This window comes from Pistacia vera, unplaced genomic scaffold, assembly GCF_008641045.1.
Source record: "Pistacia vera cultivar Batoury unplaced genomic scaffold, PisVer_v2 Contig754, whole genome shotgun sequence".
In the NCBI taxonomy this organism is placed as follows: Eukaryota; Viridiplantae; Streptophyta; class Magnoliopsida; order Sapindales; family Anacardiaceae; genus Pistacia; species Pistacia vera.
Window position 1 is genome coordinate 747,580 of NW_022196617.1, and position 20,523 is coordinate 768,102.

At 35.4% G+C, this 20,523-nt stretch overlaps 3 protein-coding genes across 3 annotated transcripts; all 3 read left to right on the forward strand.

Annotated features, from left to right (window-relative positions):
- Positions 1-1,542: 1,542 nt before the first annotated feature.
- Positions 1,543-3,018, forward strand: LOC116115828 (putative disease resistance protein RGA3). Its single transcript, XM_031401961.1, has one exon. It carries the CDS (start codon positions 1,543-1,545, stop codon positions 3,016-3,018), a length of 1,476 nt encoding a protein of 491 aa, XP_031257821.1.
- A 91-nt stretch (positions 3,019-3,109) lies between these two features.
- LOC116115829 (putative disease resistance RPP13-like protein 1) lies at positions 3,110-4,999 on the forward strand. Its single transcript, XM_031401962.1, has one exon. It carries the CDS (start codon positions 3,110-3,112, stop codon positions 4,997-4,999), a length of 1,890 nt encoding a protein of 629 aa, XP_031257822.1.
- An 8,068-nt stretch (positions 5,000-13,067) lies between these two features.
- On the forward strand, positions 13,068-19,723 carry LOC116115789 (ABC transporter C family member 8). The gene is made up of 12 exons (XM_031401921.1): positions 13,068-13,309; positions 13,595-15,540; positions 15,624-15,944; positions 16,016-16,102; positions 16,183-16,812; positions 16,899-17,063; positions 17,171-17,465; positions 17,555-17,769; positions 17,863-18,168; positions 18,838-18,901; positions 18,995-19,234; positions 19,369-19,723. The coding sequence occupies exons 1-12, from the start codon at positions 13,288-13,290 to the stop codon at positions 19,494-19,496; spliced, it is 4,419 nt and encodes a 1,472-aa protein (XP_031257781.1). The 5' UTR covers positions 13,068-13,287; the 3' UTR covers positions 19,497-19,723.
- Positions 19,724-20,523: the final 800 nt, after the last annotated feature.

The following is a 20,523-nucleotide window of genomic DNA, read 5'->3' on the forward strand; positions in this document are numbered from 1 at the left end:
ATACTGTGTGGTTCCGATTCCGGTTCTGGGAATCGAGACTAATTGATATAATATTAAAGAATATGGGGTTTTTTATAGTTTTGCATATCATATAAATATAAAAAATTTTGGTTTTTTTATCTTCATATCAAAAATCTTATTAATTTTCATTAAAAGATCAGTTTTTCAAATTTCTTATTAATATTAAGTTTCACTTATTGCTTAATTAAGATTATATACATAAGACATTTATGTTAAATAATAGCTTTTAAATATTTATTATCGGTGAAAACAAACAATTAAATACTTATAAGTAACATCAAACATAAATAAATATAAACAATATTATTTAATGTTTTGCACTTAATTTTTAGGGTGTAATTATATTTTATAACGGTTTATTTGTCATTTTTTAGAAAATATGAGGGTAATTGATATTTTTTAGAGTACCCGAAACAGAATCAAAACCTGTAACATAGGTTCCGTTTCCAAGTTTTTGGAATTAGAACCGACGGTTCCGATTTTGATTCCAAATCAAAGAAACTGAAACCGACAAAATCGGTTCTTGTTTCGTTTCTGGTTCCTTTGATTTTGGGTGGGTACCCGAACCCGCCCACCCCTTCAAGTGTGTTACCATCTAAACCGAAGCACATATAATATCATGTTCTCAAACCCCAAGTATGTCAACGAAAACAGCTTCCAAATAGAAGCCAACAGCTAAAATTAAAGGTATTATGTTATTTAAGGGTTTTTTTTTTTTTTTTTTTTTTTTTCTTTTTTTGAAAACTAACAAACACAAAAAAATAAAAATAAAAAAATCACTTTACGAACTTTGATTTGATGGTTAATTACACTGAACTTCAATTATGAAAAAGTTAACTACCATTTAAAATATTTACAGGATTTTTTGTTGGGATGATAATTACCTCCAAGAGTCTTAATGACATTTATGAGAAAGTGAAGACGCGTAAGTTAACATTAAAGCTACTGGAGGATGTAACGGGATTTGGTTTCCAGATAAACTCTAGTAAACCCACCATCTGTTCGGTAAAACCTCACTTACCTCCATTTTTAATCTTTTTTTTTTTGTTTTTTTTTTTTTTGTTATACATACAAGCTTTTATGGTCTTTTAACATCCGGGTTTTTCTCTTTTTATTGGTAAATTGGATTAACTGATGAGGTCTTTATATGGGTAAGTTTATTCATTGAATTTTCTTTTACTTTTTTTTTTTTTTTTAATTTTTATCTTTCAAATCTTTCGAGAAAAGGGTTAAAGCAAAAACTACAAACACTCTACACGTTAAGTAGCTAGCATCAAATGATACTTTAGTGGGAAGCAAAGAAAAGAATATGGGCATTGCTTAAGCTTGGAGTAAATTAAGTTAAACATACCTTAACTAGCATCAAAGCAATATGTCACTTTAAGCTGTCAGGTGAAGGATTCCTTTGTCTTTTTTCTGGGCTATAAATACTGAATAGAAAGAGTAGCATTGCACAAAATAAGCCCACAAAATATTTCTTCTTCTCAATTATATTTCTTGAATCCATTTTCACCTTCAAAGATGGCTGAGGCTCTCGTTTCAGCAACCTTGGAACAACTGTTTTCAATCCTCTGTCAACAGACAGAAAAGGGAACAACACTGAATGTTGGTGTTGACAAAGAAGTTGAAAAGCTCACTGACAATTTGCTGGCCGTTCAAGCTGTGGTTAAAGATGCGGAGCAGAAACAAGTGGAAGTGGAACCTGTGAGAGATTGGTTGCAAAAGCTCAAAAACTCATCCTCAGAAGTAAACAACGTATTGGATGAATGGAACACGATGATCAGCAAATTGCAACTTAAGGAAGTTGAAAATGCTTCCAAGCCTTTGAGAAAGGTATGTTCCCTTAAGCCTTACTATCTATCTTGTGTTAGGCAATTTGCTCTGCATTTTGATGTTGCTGCTGAGATTAAAAAGCTAAATAAAAAACTAGCTGTTGTTGCCAAGGATAAAGGTAGATTTAAGTTTAGCAGCTTGCCTGAGGGTACTGAAACTCTAAAACAACCAATAACTACCAATGTTGAATCAAAGCTTCATGGAAGAGATCAGGAGAAAAATGATTTAGTAAAATTCTTGGTGAGTAAGAGTCAGCAAGAGATAGCCCCCTCTATCATTTCCATTGTAGGGATGGAAGGAATTGGGAAGACAACACTTGCTCAATTTACTTTTAATGATAATAAGATAAAAACTCATTTTGAAATAAGAATATGGGTGTGTGTGTCTCGTCCTTTCAGTGTATCTAGGATTGCGAAAGCAATCCTTGAATCTCTTACAAATAAGAAAAAAAATTTAGTTGAATTAGAAACTGTCTTGCAAAACATAGGTCAATATATTAAGGGAAAGATATTTTTGCTCGTCCTAGATGATGTGTGGATTGAAGAGGTCCAAGAAAATTGGATAAAATTAATGGAATCTCTTAAGTTGGGTTCAACAAAAAGTAGAGTTTTGGTGACCTTACGTAAAAAAAAACATGCAAAAGAGATTGGAAGCAATGAAATGATCACACTTGAGAAATTGTCAGATGAAGAATGTTGGTCGTTGTTTAGTGATCAAGTTCCATTCTTGGAGGAAACAGATAAAAAGTGTGAAGGATTTGTAAAAATTGGTGGAAATATTGTGAAAAAGTGTAATCGCTTGCCTCTAGCTGTAAAGATGTTAGGAAATCTCTTAAGTATGAAAACAGAAATTGAACAGTGGAACAGTGTCTTAGATAGTGAAGTATGGGAACTAGAAGACACAGAAAAGGGGGTTTTCCCTTATCTATTGTTGAGCTATTATGATTTGCCGTCTAAATTGAAAAAATGTTTATTATATTGTGCTATCCTCCCAAAAAACTATGAGATAAACAAAAGTGAGTTAATGAAGTTATGGATGGCTCAAGATTATCTTAAAGTAGAAGGAATGGATGATATGGAGCTAATTGGTGAAAAGTATTTTGAAAACTTAAGGGTGCACTCTTTCTTANGGAGTTTTCCCTTATCTATTGTTGAGCTATTATGATTTGCCATCTAAATTGAAAAAATGTTTCTTATATTGTGCAATCTTCCCAAAAAACTATGAGATAAACAAAAGTGAGTTAATCAAGTTATGGATGGCTCAAGATTATCTTAAAGTAGAAGGAATGGATGATATGGAGCTAATTGGTGAAAAGTATTTTGAAAACTTAAGGGTGCACTCTTTCTTAGAAGATATTGAAAGAAGTGAGAGTGATGGTAGCATAACACGTTATAAGATGCACAATATAGTGCATGATTTTGCTCGATCGCTTACTAATAATGAATGTTTTATTGTAGACGCTGAGCATTCTGTAAAATACCGCTCGAGGTTTGTTCATAAAAAGGCTCAACATTTGATGATATTAGGGAACTCAATTCCTAACTCTAGCTATAGTAAGAAAAAATTGCATAGCCTTATAGTTGATAGTGAATTTGAGTTTAAAGTGTCAAAATTGTTTGGCCAGTTGACTTATCTAAGGTCATTAGATTTGAGTTATTGTTCAAGTCAAGTTCTTCCTAGAGAAATCAGGAAATTGATACACTTAAGATATCTTAAATTATCTGAAAATAGATATTTAAAGGAATTGCCTGATGAGTTGTGTGAATTGTATAATTTGCAAACCTTAGATCTTACTAAATGTTTGAGTCTACAAAAACTTCCAAAAAAGATAGGGCGGTTAATCAACTTGAGGTATTTGAAAAATGTTAAGACTTATTCATTAAGTTACATGCCAAAAGGAATGGAGAGGTTGACTTGTCTTAGAGAATTAAGTGAATTCGTTAGAAGTACTGGTGGTAGAGGTCATGATACTCTTGAATGTTTGGGAAACATGGTCCACCTTAAAGGTTCTCTTGTTTTAAGGAGGTTGGGAAATGTGGTTAGTGCCGAAGAAGCTGAGAAAGCAAAACTCAATGTTAAGAAAAACCTTACTGATTTGAGTTTGTCATTCTATAAGCTGGAATCTATAGGAGAGAGGAAGAGTGAGCATGACAACATAGTTCTTGATGCCTTACAACCACCTTTGAATTTAGAGAAATTAAGGATAGATGAGTTTGATTGCAAATCTATGTTCCCCCCCTGGTTGATGTCATTGGCCAAACTGAAAATGTTAACTCTCCATAGTTGCATGAACCTGGAGCGATTTCCTGATCCTTTGGGAAAATTACCATCCCTTGAGTCACTCAACATTAGATACAATAACGGCTTAAAAAGTCTCACCATTAAGTATATGGAAGACAGGGAAGAGTTGAATTTAGGAGTGCAAAGTAATAACACATCAATGGTTATCTTTCCCAAACTGAAATATCTCACCATTAAGCACATGGAAGAATGGGAAGATTGGATATATGAGATTATTGAGAAGAGTTTAAATAAAGTTATAATTATGCCAGTCCTTTGTTCGTTGGAACTTGTTTCATGCCCAAAATTGAAGAAATTGCCTGACGACCTTCCGTATAATCCAACATTGGAGAAATTGACTATCAATCATTGCTCTGTTAATAAATTAGGGATATTTTCGTGTGAAACTACCAATACATTCTCCAAATTAAAGGTTCTATCTCTTGGTGGTTGCATGGATTGTGAGTGTTTGCCTCCTTTAGGAAAACTACCATCACTTGAATCACTCTTTATAAAATATATGGAGAGTGTGGGAAATGTTGGTCATGACTTTTTGGGAATAAAAAGTGCTGGCACTAGCATTGGCACTGTCTTCCCCAAATTACAAACTCTTGAGTTTGAGGATATGACAGAATGGAAAAATTGGGTTATTCCAAAGGAAGATGGAGTTATCTTGCCATGTCTTCGCTCGTTAACAATTAAATTATGCGACAAATTAAAGCTACTGCCGGAACGCCTTTTTCAACTTAAAACACTGGAGGCATTGAACATATATAACTGCCGTGTTCTAAGACAACGTTTCAAAAAGAACAAAGGAGATGACTGGCCCAAAATCTCTCGTATGACTACTTTCAAGATTGAATAGGAATATGTGCAAGACGATGGCCGCTTCTGCTATTGGCATTGACCTACAGGTAATTTCTTCTCCTCCCATTTTTAGTTGTTATATATGATTAGTTAAAGCATTTTTATAGTTATGCATGTTTAATGGGTAGAAATATGAAAAAATTTCTTCAAATTACTACTCTAAGATTAGATAGAATGTCCTTCGTACTTGTGCTAGAAATTTTTTATTTTTGATTTTTGGCCAAATCCGCTTTCATATAACATTTGCCACTGTACACTTCTACAATTCAAGTATATATGATATATAGATTAAATAGTCAACCATTGTACAAACATTAATTTGCTCAGATATTATTGTAAGAATATTATTCAACTTAATAGTAAACACAGTGAAATTTAATTTCAAATGGTAGCGTTTGTTTCATCACCCAGTTCTTATTATGTGTGCTTGCTAGTTGCATAAATTACTCATTTCAGTCAAAGCAACTGCTACCATGCATATTTGGAAATATAATATTAATATGCCCTCTTTGGCTACTGAAGATTTTTTTCTTTTTTAAATAAGATTTTGGCTTTACAATTTTGTCAAATAGCTGCTTGTTGGCATAATCTGTGTGCTAGCCGTCACTGTGAATGATCAGAATCAAGGAAAACAGGTGCTTCCTCTTGTGCATTTGAAGCCTTATGTGGGGAAGTTATGCTGGTGAGCTTTTTGGATGTGTTTAGATTCTCCTTGAGTTCTGTGAATTGGCTGGAGAATGGAGTAAGAAGAGCAAAGGAGAGGACCCAAACGGTATATCTTATGCCACAAAGATCAAATTGGTTAGTCATGTTCTGTTACTACTTAATATATATTACAGTTTCTCTCTTTTCATTGTTCTTTACCATTTAAGTTTCCTTCCCATCATGGATTCCAACCAAAAATATATATATTTTCGAGTCTCAGCTGGAATTTGCTTTGCTATATGGAAGAGTGGTGGGACGGTAGATATGCAACAAACTATAGGAGGAAAAATGTGCTGTTATAAAGTCAACTATTACACTCTCTTTCAAAAGAATGGCGCGAGAAGAATGAAGCAGAGGACTCAAATAGTAATCATTACACTCTTCTTCATATTCTTGATTGCTTAATTAAAAAACACAGGACTTTTCATGTTATAATTTCAAAATATAGAGCATATTACTAGGGATTAGTGTGGAACAGGACAGAAGGAATGCTGAAATATTCATATTAAATATTGCTCTTGTTTTCCTAATTTATTACATATGCGTATAGTGAATGTTTATGACTCCGTTTGAGTTTGTTATTCTGAACTTTGGTTAAAAAATATTTAGGTGTACAGTACAGCAGATGCTACGAGGTACAAAAGTTTGGATTCCAGGCTCATGGATGAGTATGATCAGAATAGGAGAGAATGCTAGAGGGTAAGAAAAATGATTTATGGAAAATTTTATCGATAGCTGAGATCCAATATATTGGAACTCGTTTATTAGATTCTATAGCATTTCCGAAGTACATTAATTATATATGTTTGTGTCACTGAATTCATCTTATCATTTTGTCGCTAATGCAGTTTAGCTAGTCAACTCCTCTGTTCTCTCCAAATTTGTTCTGTAACAGAGTGAAGAAGCTGTTGTTTAAGGCCTTGGCAAATAATTTCAATTTTGAAACAGAAGGAAAATGCATTCTATGAACTAGTGGTTACTTCCTGGTTTGAGGTTTGCTTGGTAGTTCATTATTCTATACATGATTGATGGTTTTATTATTATTATTATTTTTCGCGAAAAAAGGTGTTGGCCTCAGTAAATTAACCTGGATTTGATGATAATAACTTGATCATTTAAGAGAACAATATGTTTTTTTTTCTTTTTCCTTCTTGTTAGGCTTGATGTCGTCGCCAAAAGTTAATTGGACCCGAGATGTTCAAGTGTATTGGAAGAAAGCAAGCTTCCTGATGTGAAGACTGCCAGAAAATTGTCATTGTTTTTAACTGTGAAATAGGCTAAATCTATGGCTAGTGCACTAAGTTTAATGCATCAATGATTTTGAAAATGTTTTTAGATTTGAGGAAAGGGAAAATTGAAGTTTTCAAAAGCATGTTAGAAAAATGGAATTTGTTTTATTTGTGAAGGAATCATCAATTCAAATTCCATTCTCATTCCAGTGCATTAAACTTGTGAAATCATTCTTATGGCTTGATTTGCCGATCTTTCAAGGGTAAGAAAGTTGTTTTTTTTTTTTTTTTTATATTTTTGCGCATATTCTGTTCCTATTTAATATAATGTAAGGTTATTGATGTAAACCGTAAGCATGTTTATTTTGAAGGAATTGAAAGTTTAAAGTGTATACAAGTGTAAATGTATTTCAAGACCCCATAAGGTCAAATTTCATAGTGGAATCCTCAAAGCTTACCGCTTGAGGCGTGGACGTAGGCCGAGTTTGTGGCCGAACCACGATAAATACTGTGTTCACTTTCTTCTTCCCTACTTCCCTTTTTTTTTTTTTTTTTTTTTTTTTTTGTGGTAATTTATCTGAATTTTCGCTCTAAGCCGGAGGTTGAGCTGGGCTGGGGAATGGACATTAAATTTGGTGGAATTATCTTTAATTGGAACCATAAAGCTTAGCAAGCCTCGTCCTAGAAAGCCTATGCAGTCCTTCCTTATCTTTTAAACCCTTTGAAGTCTTAAAAGTAAAGTGGGGTTGGGTCGGGAGTCCGGTTTGGATCTAAAAGGTTGATGGGTTGTGCTGTTGAGCCCATGACGCCAGTGGGCTTTGGTAACAATTATAAGCCCACATCACTCTCATTGAGTAACTTATTGTACCTAATTCACCATCACATTCCATCATCCGGAAGATGAACTCTAGTATGAGTTTTTCGTCTTCTTATTTAGTATCTCGAATGAAAACGAATAGCCTTAAGTAAGTATTTTATTCATACTATAAGCAACATCCTCTAACTATACATCACATCTTATCATATTTTCGGTTTTGTATTTAATCATTACATCTATTATATTTGCAAAAATTTCCGATGGGAGGGGACAAAAGAAACATCTTCTTCTTTCTTCAAAGGTCCTAATCTCTAATGGAAGGGACAAATCAAACAAATTGTAGTTGTTATTCATGTAGTAAAAAAAAGACAGAACGGCCACAAAACACCAAGAAATTGTTTTCAATTTATAGTTTTTCTCCTTTTTAATATAAAAAATTAAATAATATTCATTGACAAGAAAAAGCTTTCTCTATTCATTTAACCATAAATTATTCCATTTGTTTAAGGGAATGTTTGTCAACTTAATTAAAAAATGGGCCAAATACATTGACCCCTATCTATCGTGAAATGATACCACCTCATTTTGTGTCGGAAACACCCCATGTTACTACCATTTTTTTAATTCAAGTATTAAAACTTAATTGTGAAAGAATAATCTTGTCAATTTACTCACATATATAACACTGTAGATAGAAAACCTAATCAAACATTATGACTGACAAAATCACCTTTCATCGTTAAGTTTCAACGCTTGAATTGAAAAAATGGGGTTATATGGGTGTTTCAAAACCGAGGGAGAAAAATGTGCTTTTGCAATAGCTTGGAGATGAAAATGTTATTCAGCCTTCATAAATGTGACAAATATATATCTACCTTCCCACCAAGTGAAAATGACTGAATGAAACTCACTTTCACCCAATTTAATATATGATAATAAAATTTTTAATCATAATTTGATTTAATTAGTAAAAAAATCTTGATTATATTTGTCTTGTTCTAATAATCAAGCCAAATTTAAACACGTCTCTAATCCTTGTTTAATTTAATTACAAATTGAAAGATTTAAAGCTATTGAGTTGACAATTAAGTGAAAGATGTATAATATTGTTAATAAAATATCAATCAAAGAAAGTTTTTTATAGTATTTAATTAAACTATCAAAATAAAAAGTACTTATCAAATCTCTCCCTTGTAGCCGGATGACAATCCTCCGGCATTAGGTTACTTATACTTAATGGTCTTTGTTCGATCATAAGGTGATACCTATCACATTTATTAATTACTTTGATTCATTGGGTTTATAATGTTCCGTGACTTTGAAGATTAAGAAGCTCCAATGTTTGAAGTCTGGATAACCCGTATACCAACATTTTACAGTTATTTTACTTATAACTTTTTTGGCAATAATAGAAATATGATGGAAAGATACCACTAAGATAAGGTAGTGGAAAATCCGAAAAGAGAAATCATTGGTATGATGACAATAAACACAATATTTCAAATCATAATTTAAAGATGCTAGGTGCTCTGCAGTCCAATACTTTGGGCATATTTTCAGCACAGAAAATTGAAGAAAAGTTTGTTTTCAATTCTAATTAGATGCCTTTTTTTTCTCTACTGTTCTTGACATGTTCAGCTTTTATGAGTTTTGTCATATTGTATTGTAATTTCACATCAAATAAACTAACCTAACCTTCTCCATCTAACCTTCAACACCAACTAGAAGATGCTTGTTGATCTTGAAAAAAACCTACCAGTCACAGTCTACTTGAAAGCAAAAGTTGAGGAACTGCATTATTGATACTGCCACAGAAATGAGACACGCCAAGTTCTCTAACGGTGATGCCAACTTCACTGGTCACTGCTGTCTTGTGGTTGTGGCCCATACGCATGCATAAACATTGAGTTATCAATCATTTCATGCATGTCCATTTTCATAGATATATACATATCTAGGTTTCAGCCATAAACAACCACAGCTCACAGTTCTTTTCACTTGGACTCGTAAATTTCTCCTTGGAAATGATAGAATCCAAGATGTTACTAGATGAAGTTAAGGTTACTTGCTGACGAGGTTACAGAAAGAATGGTTTTAATAACATGAAACGTCATATCACATTGATAATGACGACTATTGAACAAAACGAATGGTTGAGGTAAGGTAACGTCGCCCCATCTAAGAATTAGATATAAGTTGCTGTAGAACATCAAAGTGACAATGACATAAATTGGGGCAGACCCAGGAACTAAATTTAGAGGGGCATGTTAAAAATAATGTAATATAAAATAAAGAAGAAGTAAATGAAGAGATCAAATCAAGAAATAATAATATAAATACAGAGGGTTAAAACAAAAAATCAAACTAAATTAACGAAGAATAAATTTTGAGTGGGGTCACCAGCCTCCACTCATCATGATATGAGTCCATCCATGGTTATAAATCGATATGATATTTAATATGTGTATCATTAAGATAGATAAATGATTTAATTTCATGGTTATATGGATTCTTTAATATAAAGAAGGAAGAAAATACGTCTGCATGTACTTTTATAGGTGTTGTGCCTCATTTCAAGGAAAACTGCTAAATTTGTGCCACGTGTCCCTAACTTACATCAAACCTGAGGCTAGGATTCTCCCGCGTATCCTCCCATTGGTGCTTACCTCTTCTCACAAGGTCATCATTGTCATAAGCACGAGTTAAGTTGTCATTAGCATAACTTGATTTGTCACAAGCATAAGAATTACGTAGTCAAATCCTAATTAAGGGAGATTATGCGTGTAAACAATCCCGTAACACCCACTCTCAACCATTGTCAGACGACCAAATATAAAAGGATCATACGACCTTTGTTTCAAGGGACAAATTCCAATTTAGTAAAGTTCAAGAGGAAAACACACTCATGCGTGTAAAAAAACATCAAGTGAGAAAAGATCATAAGAGTTAAATGTCCTCCATCTAACTCGCGCTCGTTTCTCTTGTTATCTCATTCGATTCTATAACATATCTAAGTAATAACAAAAACAGGGGATGTAAGCTTTGTCTTAATACCACTTAACCACTATAAAAATATATCTTATTCTTTACTTTTATACATCGTTTTATCAATCTCAGTAGTTATCCATAACCACACGTATGCCTTACTTGATTCCTCTTGAGATCGACTAGATATGTTTGGCTAGTACAAATTTCCGCATCAACAACAGGAAAAGCTTGAGTTAAAATGAGACGAATAGGAGTTTTACAGCCTTATAACGGTCGGTTTTTTTGACATTGACAACGAATATGTAATGTGAACAAATTAAAGGGCTTCATAAAAGGAATTAATAATAATAAGTTTGTGAGCGTACATATTATAAAGACAATCAGTCTAATCGGTACTGAACAAAAGATAAACAAACGAATTAATTAATTACTAGATTCTTTAATATTTTGTTGTTGCTTTCCTTTTACTAGTAATTTTATTCAACGAAGGTTTGTCTTTAGTTTCCTGCTTCTAGTGCTGTGCCAAACATATATTAACATGCTGCCAAGAACACCTTATTAATGCACAAAAGTCCACATTCAGCAATTAATGGCTTTATATTGGGATTTCAGTTTGGTATTTTCCTCGTTTATCAACTTGTTTTTTTTTATTTTTTACGATTTAGGAAGCAATTTTGGCTTTTTCTTTTGTGTCAAGACTTCGTAAAATTTTGCTTTTTATATTATAAAGATAATCATATTTTGTTGGAGTTGTGGACTACTTTATCATTAATAGGTTATATAGATGTATTTAGGGTTTTGTTGTCCAGTCAAAGGATGGAAGCCCCGCTCATTGGTGAACGGGTGGGGGTCGTGGGGGCAACATCTCAGACCCGTAGGTGGTTTGTTGGGTTGGGCTTATGAATATGAATCCTTATAACATTGGGTTTTGTCACTTTAAACATAATATATAAACATATTTTTTTTCTTGTTATGAGTGTGATAGCAAATGCTAGAGCAATTCATTCATTGTAAACGAGAGAGGTGAAAAGAAGTGTTACAATAATATTGATTCAGCTGGACATAACCCATATTAGATGAATCAAGGTAAATCATGCGTGTTATTTTCTCTTTATTTACTGTCTGTGATTTGTTTTGCTGTTTTTTTGTTATCACTGTTGTCTCTATTTCGTTCACATTTTGGAATCACATGAATTGGCAAGTGTCAAAGCAAGAAGACGTAGTTGCAGGTGGCAAAAGAATTGCTAAATTGGGCATGCAAATGGAGGCTAAAAAAGAAGCTAGCTAAAATGAGAAAGAAGAGGCTAAAATGAAGAAACTAAAAGTCTAATACCAATAGAAAATGATAATGGATAGCCATGATTTGAAGACATTGGCTTTTCAAGATTCCTGAAGCGTACGTGGACAAGTTTTACCCCTTTCATATTCTAATTTTGGGAGATAAAATATGGCACAGCACAGGAGTTCGACACGCAGCTGCTGCATAATTAATGGTCATGGTTCAGGTTCATATTGATATCGCTAGCTGTAACTGGAACTGCATGTCACTTTCAGGGTCCATTTCATGATCCCAAATGGAATTATTGCACTTTTATCATGTGGAATCTGCATAAAAATGCCTGCCACTATCCATCTGGGGTAAGCATAATTCAGTCATCTCTTATGATGGCAGCTATATCTGACAGTGGTGTTCCCATTTTTTGGTAAGTTTTTCTTCATTTATTACCAGCTCACAAATAAACACCTATAAACGTTCGTATAAATAAATATTATTCTCCCAAGATAAATTTCCATTCTGCATGAATTGTTTACTGTCAAATGAGAATAAAGTTAAGAAGGTTACATAATTTTGATAAGGAACTGCCAGATCTAGCGTGTGCATATGTGCTGAAGAGACAAATTTAAAGACAAGCTTGGTTGATTTTGAATGGACTGAAATTGACAGTTATATTTGAATTCTTTTGTGCCTGCAGGAATACTTACAAAAATCTTATTGATCTTGAATAGTATTATTTTATATATGTTTCTGTATCAAAAGAAACACAATACTTCTTTATAACATTTTTTTTTTCAAATTTTACATTACAGTGAAGAACCTGGATAATTAAAGGTGCTTGAATTAAGTTTAAAATCCAATCCGTAAAGGCCTAGAAAATGTCTCAAACATTTTCTACTTAGATTCTTATTATTAAAGATTTACCAAAGTTGGCTGGCTAACTTGCATAAAGCCAAAAAAAATTGTGAGGCTGGAGCTGCTGTAGCAATTATAATAAGGGGTTTTGGACATTTGATATGTGGAGACAAACAATGCCTACTTAAAATATAAAGCTAGTGGCTGAACAACGCTGCCCCCAAACAATCACACAGGAAGGCAGAAAAAAAAAATGGCAATATGTGTGTAAGCATTGGTAATTTATTGAATGCATCAGTTGCTGTTTAGTTTCTCTGGGTTCACTTCTTTCAAAGTGAGTTCTGGTGGAGTCTTGACTACTTAGGCTACTGACTGGTGCAAAAACTAACTCAACAAAGGAAGTCCCTCCAGCAACAATGGCTTTCTGGAGCTCACTTGGTATCATGCTTTCTTCTTCTTGTTTTCTTCTATGAATCTTTTTATGAGCATTTATATCTCTTTATGAGGTCCTTGGTTACGTAAGATTGTAGAATTCTGTTCTGTAGCAATAGCACAGACTAAGTTTTTTGAACAATTTGATGTATACAACATAAATATTGGATATGTTTATACCATCATTTGGATATTCTTCACTTTTCTTCTTGTTGATTAATCATACTTTTGTTCAAGTATTGATTTTTTCTTCTGCTAATTCTAAAAATCTCCGTTTCTATGAATTTTCAGAGGGACTCTCTTGGATTTGTGAAGGCGAAGTCGAGTTCGGTTCTTTTTGCATTCAAAGAACCATCATAGACTTCATAAATGTAGTATTTCTATGTGTTTTCTATCTGTCTTTGCTTGTAAGTTCTATCAGAAAACATCACAGCAGTGTGAGCAATAGGAGGGACCGGGTTTCAGTAGTTGCTTCAATTTGCTGTGCTCTTGTTAGCATTGCTTACTTCAGTAATGGTTTGTGGAATTTTGTAGCCAAATCTGAAGGGTTTAATAATTTGAGCTGCTTGGTTCAGATTGTTAGAGGATTTATTTGGACCACATTGGCAATCTCCTTACTTGTCAAAAGGTCCAAATGGATCATAATTCTCATCTCTCTCTGGTGGATATCATTTTCTTTATTGGTTTCAGCTCTTAACATTGAAATCTTGTCAAGAACAAAGAGTATTCAAATATTTGATGTGGTGCCTTTGCCTATCAATCTTTTATTGCTCTTTTGCGCTTTCAGTAACTTCAGTAATTTTGCTTCTCAGCTTACAGAAGATAAGAGTCTATCCGAGCCTCTTTTGGGTGAAAAGGCCGAGAAAAATCAAACAGCACTGGGCAGGGCTGGTTTTCTTAGCAAATTGACATTTTCTTGGATTAATCCTTTGCTTTCTTTAGGTTACTCAAAGCCATTAGTTCTGGAAGACATTCCTTCTCTTGTTCCTGAAGATGAAGCCAATTTAGCATACCAAAAGTTTGCTAATGTGTGGGATTCCCTTGTAAGAGAGAACTCAAACAAATCCGGGAACTTGGTCTTTCAAGCCATAACAAAAGTTTACTGGAAAGAGAATATAGTCATAGCAATCTGTGCGTTGCTCAGGACAATTGCTGTGGTAGTACTTCCTCTTTTGCTCTATGCTTTTGTAAATTATTCCAACCGCAGTGAGGAAAATTTGCATGAAGGTCTCTCAATAGTTGGGTGTCTTGTAATCACCAAGGCTGTTGAGTCTTTGTCTCAGAGGCATTGTTACTTTGATTCGAGGAGGTCGGGAATGAGGATGAGATCAGCTTTAATGGTGGCAGTATATCACAAGCAGCTAAAGCTTTCTAGTTTTGGAAGGAGAAGGCACTCAACTGGGGAGATTGTGAATTATATTGCGGTTGATGCCTACCGAATGGGAGAATTTCCTTGGTGGTTCCATTCAACATGGAGTTTGTCACTGCAACTCTTTTTATCCATTGCTGTCCTTTTTGGAGTTGTTGGTCTTGGTGCTCTTCCTGGTTTAGTCCCCCTTTTCATTTGTGGACTCCTTAATGTGCCATTCGCGAAGATACTACAGAAGTGTCAATCAGAATTCATGGTTGCCCAAGATGAGAGACTCAGGGCCACCTCTGAGATCCTAAACAGTATGAAAATTATAAAGTTACAATCATGGGAAGAGAAGTTCAAGAACTTGATTGAATCACGCCGCGACAGAGAATTTAAATGGTTGTCTGAATCTCAGTTGAGAAAGGCTTATGGCACAGTCGTTTACTGGATGTCTCCAACTCTCATTTCTTCAGTTATCTTCTTGGGGTGCGCCCTGATTGGAAGTGCACCCCTGAATGCTAGTACCATCTTCACAGTTCTTGCCTCACTGAGGAGCATGGGAGAACCTGTCAGAATGATCCCTGAGGCTCTTTCTGTTATGATCCAAGTCAAGGTCTCCTTTGACAGGATCAATGCTGTTTTGCTTGATGATGAGCTCAAGAATGATGATGTAAAGAGAATTTCATTGCAGAACTCAGACAGAAGTGTGAATATACAAGAAGGCAATTTCAGTTGGGATCCAGAGCTCCCCATTCCAACTCTGAGACATGTAAATTTGGAAGTGAAATGGGGGCAAAAGATTGCTGTATGTGGGTCAGTTGGTGCCGGAAAATCATCACTCTTGTTTGCCATACTAGGAGAAATACCCAAAACTTCAGGAAGTGTGAGTTGTAAACTAAAATTTTTAAGTCTATATCATGCAATAAGTTGTGTTACTGAAATCAATTGTTTGAGGCCTTTTAACAGGTTGATGTATATGGTTCCATTGCCTATGTATCTCAAACTTCTTGGATCCAAAGTGGAAGCATTCGCGATAACGTACTCTATGGGAAGCCAATGGACAAGGAAAGATATGATAAGGCTATAAAAGCATGCGCTTTGGATAAGGACATCAACAGTTTTGACCATGGTGATCTCACAGAAATAGGTCAGAGAGGACTTAACATGAGTGGAGGACAAAAACAGAGGATTCAACTTGCTCGAGCTGTCTATAATGATGCCGATATCTATCTCCTCGATGATCCTTTCAGTGCAGTCGATGCACATACAGCTGCAACTCTATTCAATGTCAGAAAAATCTTTCAAGCCTCTTTTTAAGCTATGAAACCATTTACTCAAGTTGAGTTATGTGATTGCAGGATTGTGTCATGGCTGCTTTAGAAAGGAAAACTGTCATTCTAGTGACTCATCAAGTGGAATTTCTCCCTGCAGTTGATAAAATTCTGGTAATTAAACTCTCATTCCAGTGACTCATTTCAAGTTTTTTTTTTATTCATTTAAACAAAATGTTCTTGTTTGATCATAGGTTCTGGACGGTGGACAAGTTATTCAATCAGGAAGCTATCAAGAGCTCTTGAAAGCCGGTACAGCATTTGAAGAACTTGTGAATGCTCACAGAGATGCAATAACAGTGTTGGATCCTGCAAATAATGAAGGCCAAGAAGGAACTGCAAAGATAGATAAGGACCAGATGGTTACAGCAGAAGAGCCTAATGGGACTTCTGTTGTTAAAGAAAACAGCCAGGGGGAGATTTCTGCAAAGGGTTTACCAGGAGTACAACTAACAGAAGAAGAGGAAAAGGAGATTGGTGATGTTGGATGGAAGCCATTCCTGGATTATCTTCTCATCTCAAAAGGATCACTTCTATTAGGTTTAGGCCTATTGGCTCAGGCTGGTTTTGTTGCTCTTCAGGCTGGTTCAACTTATTGGCTAGCATATGCCATTCAATTTCCTAAAATCAATAATGGCATTCTAATTGGTGTCTACTCTGGAATTGCAACAACCAGTGCTGTCTTTGTATATTTTAGGTCCTTCTATGCAGCACTTCTGGGGCTAAAAGCTTCTAAAGCATTCTTCTCCGGTTTCACTAATTCGATTTTTAAAGCTCCTATGCTCTTCTTTGATTCTACTCCTGTTGGTCGGATTTTAACCCGAGTAAGACCATCTCAAATATATACACTCTTAAGAGTAATTTACTTGTAAATTAACAATCATGGATCTCAACATTTTTAATTTTGCAGGCATCATCAGATTTGAGTGTCCTTGATTTCGACATACCTTTCGCAATTATTTTTGTTGCTGCTGCTGGTGTTGAACTTATAGCAATTATTGGAATTATGACCTTTGTAACATGGCAAGTTCTCATTGTGGCCATTCTTGCTATGGTTGCAGTGAAATATATCCAGGTGGATTCAAATTCTACTTCATGATTTCATCAATTTTTCTTTCTTTCAGTGAAAGAAGGCAAAAGCTGACTTTGCTTCATTTCAATTCGTTTTTTTATTTTCTGAAGGACTATTACATAGCAACTGCGAGGGAGCTTATCAGAATCAATGGAACAACAAAAGCTCCTGTTATGAATTATACAGCTGAGACATCACTTGGAGTGATCACAATAAGAGCCTTTAATATGGTGGATAGGTTCTTCCAAAACTACTTAAAGCTTGTCGATACAGACGCCATACTTTTCTTCCATTCCAATGCTGTCATGGAGTGGCTAGTTCTAAGAATAGAAGCAATTCAAAATTTTACCCTTTTCACTGCTGCTTTTCTCCTTGTTTTAATTCCTAAAGGCTATGTAGCTCCAGGTAAAATTACTTCACTAAAATTGTCCTGAACACAACTCATAAATTTCTAGATTGTTGAAAGACGTTTATGTTTCAAAATTCTTTTGCAGGGCTTGTTGGACTCTCTCTTTCGTATGCTTTTTCTCTAACGGGCACTCAAGTTTTCGTGTCGAGATGGTACTGCTACTTGGCGAACTATATTATTTCAGTTGAACGGATCAAACAGTTCATGCACATACCACCAGAGCCTCCAGCTATTGTGGAAGACAAGAGGCCACCATCTTCATGGCCTTTTAAGGGAAGAATAGAACTGCAGGAACTGCAGGTAAGCTACCTAATGTTCGCCACTGATTCACTGGAGATCACTTTTGTTCACTATACTTAAAATTTAACTGTTGTTTCTGCTGTTTGATTACAGATTAGGTATCGTCCGAATGCGCCATTGGTACTCAAGGGAATCACCTGCACATTCAGTGAAGGAACCAGAGTAGGAGTAGTGGGCAGGACTGGAAGCGGCAAAACTACACTTATAAGCGCTTTGTTTCGTTTGGTAGAGCCTGCAAGTGGTACAATTCTGATAGATGGACTTGACATTTGTTCAATGGGTCTAAAAGATTTGAGAATGAAGCTCAGCATCATCCCTCAAGAGCCAACTCTTTTTCGGGGTAGTGTTAGAACCAACTTGGATCCTCTAGGCCTCTACTCAGACGATGAAATATGGAAGGTGCACCAGCTGACTCTAGATTTAGATTATTGATTTCATAATCTTCTGTTAGGATCCCACATTGGAAGGGAAAAGGATGGGCATGTGGATTATAAAAGGCTTGGACACCCTCCTTGGCAAGCCGGTTTTCCAAAGAGAATTCTACCTAAACCCACAAAAGGTCCACTACCCAACCGAATTGTTTGAGTTGTTAGATGGGTATCTATCAAATGGTATCAAAGCCAAAACCTGCCTGAGCCCATGTCTGAAAAGGACAACCTGGAAAAGGGCTACCTAGGAAGGGGCGATCTCTGAGAGTAGGCCACTCGAAGTGAAGTCATCTAGAGTGGGCTAGAAAAGGGCTACCTAGGAAGGGGCAACCTAGGAGAGTAGGCCACCTAGAGTGAAGTCGTCCAGAGTGAGCCAACATGGACATTGAGTCTCGAAGCATAGGGGAATGTTAGGATCCCACATTGGAAAGGAAAATGGTGGGCATGTGGACTGTAATGGGCTTGGGCACCCACCCTTGACAAGCCGGTTTTCCAAGGAGAGTTCTACCCAAGCCCACAAAAGGTCCACTGCCTAGCCTAATTGCTTGAGTTGTTAGATGGGTATCTATCATCTTCACAAACTAGTTTGTATTCTGTATTAGCCATTAATTACATATTGCGATTTGTGTTTGATTTGTAGGCTCTGGAGAAGTGTCAGCTCAAGGTAACAATCAGCAGCCTGCCTAATAAACTAGACTCATCTGGTAAGCTAATTTCAGAACAATTGCAGTTGTGTATTGATTTCTCGTGTGTTTTTCAGAATAAAAATGTGTGATATTATTGTGGTTGGCATGCAGTGAGTGATGAAGGCGAAAACTGGAGCGCGGGGCAACGCCAACTGTTTTGCCTAGGAAGAGTCCTCCTAAAGAGAAACAGAATTCTAGTTCTAGATGAAGCTACTGCTTCAATAGATTCTGCAACTGATGCCATTTTACAGAGAATTATCAGGCAGGAGTTCGCCGGTTGCACAGTGATCACAGTAGCTCACAGAGTCCCAACTGTTATTGATAGTGACATGGTCATGGTCCTCTCTTTTGGTAAGCTTCTATTTCTCACTTACAAAACAGATTAAATGGATCGGCTTGGATTGAATTTAAATGGAATTAATCGATTGTGAACATATAAACAAACACCCTCTAGCTGATTGTGCATGTTGGTTTAAAATTTTCAGGGAAATTGTTAGAGTATGATGAACCATCAAAGCTTATGGAGACAAATTCATCCTTTTCAAAGCTTGTAGCTGAGTACTGGTCCAGTTGCAGGAAAAACTCCTACCAAAACCTGAACAGCTACCAGTGATGATAATATAATTAGAAAATAAAAGGAGAGCTAGAGCAATTAACATTGTTGTCAGTTGTCACTTAGCTAGAGTCTGCTAATAATAAGTTCATAGTATTTTTATAGATGAATAAAAAATCAGTAATTAATTGGTTTTAGTGTATTGGAATGGTTGAACAATTTGTGAAGGCTGTTCTTGGTGTATGTATCAATTATTCGGAGCAGAAATACAGACGCATGTAATAGAATATGATGCCTAAGAGACTGAGAGATTAAAGTCTTTACAAAATAAGTCTGGATTTTTAGAAAATATATAAAATATGGGTTTATTGCATGTCACCCCTAAGGTTTGGCACAAAAATATTTTCCACTCCCCCAACTTTGGGAAACTAATGTTGTTACCCCTGAATGGTGTTTTTGTTAGTTAAATATAATAGTCGAGGGACAAAAAAGATATAAACATTTTTGGCCAATCTGATGGAAGTTTTTGGTAGAAGTGTTGAAGTCTCACACTGACTAGACACGCTCAAGCCTATTGGTTTATAAGAGAGGATAATCCTCTCATTTAAAAATTTCTTATTGGGTGAGTAGTCATTCTCACCTCAAATTCTATCATGGTATCAGAGTCCAGGTTCAGTTAAGCTAAGTGTTTGACCAGTGGGTGAGGAGTTAGAGCCAACAACTACCTCTATCAACAGGCATGACCCAACATATATGCTTGACCGTAAGGGGGAGTGTTGGAATCCCACACTAACTAGGCACGCTCAAGTCTACTGGTTTATAAAAAGGGATAATCATCTTATTCAATAAGACGTTATTGGGTGAGGAGTTATGTCCACCTCAAATTCTATCAAGAATGATGGAAGTTTTGGCCAAATGGTCTACCGATTTGGTTTTGTGATAATTCTAGAATCTAAAAATGGTTAGTCATTCGAAAAAACTGCCAACCATTTCTTTCAAATATCTTTTCTACCTTTTATGTTTATCCATTTAACTGACATAACCTCTATTTGGGGGTGTCAGTGTTGGTTTCTTAAAGTTAGAGAAG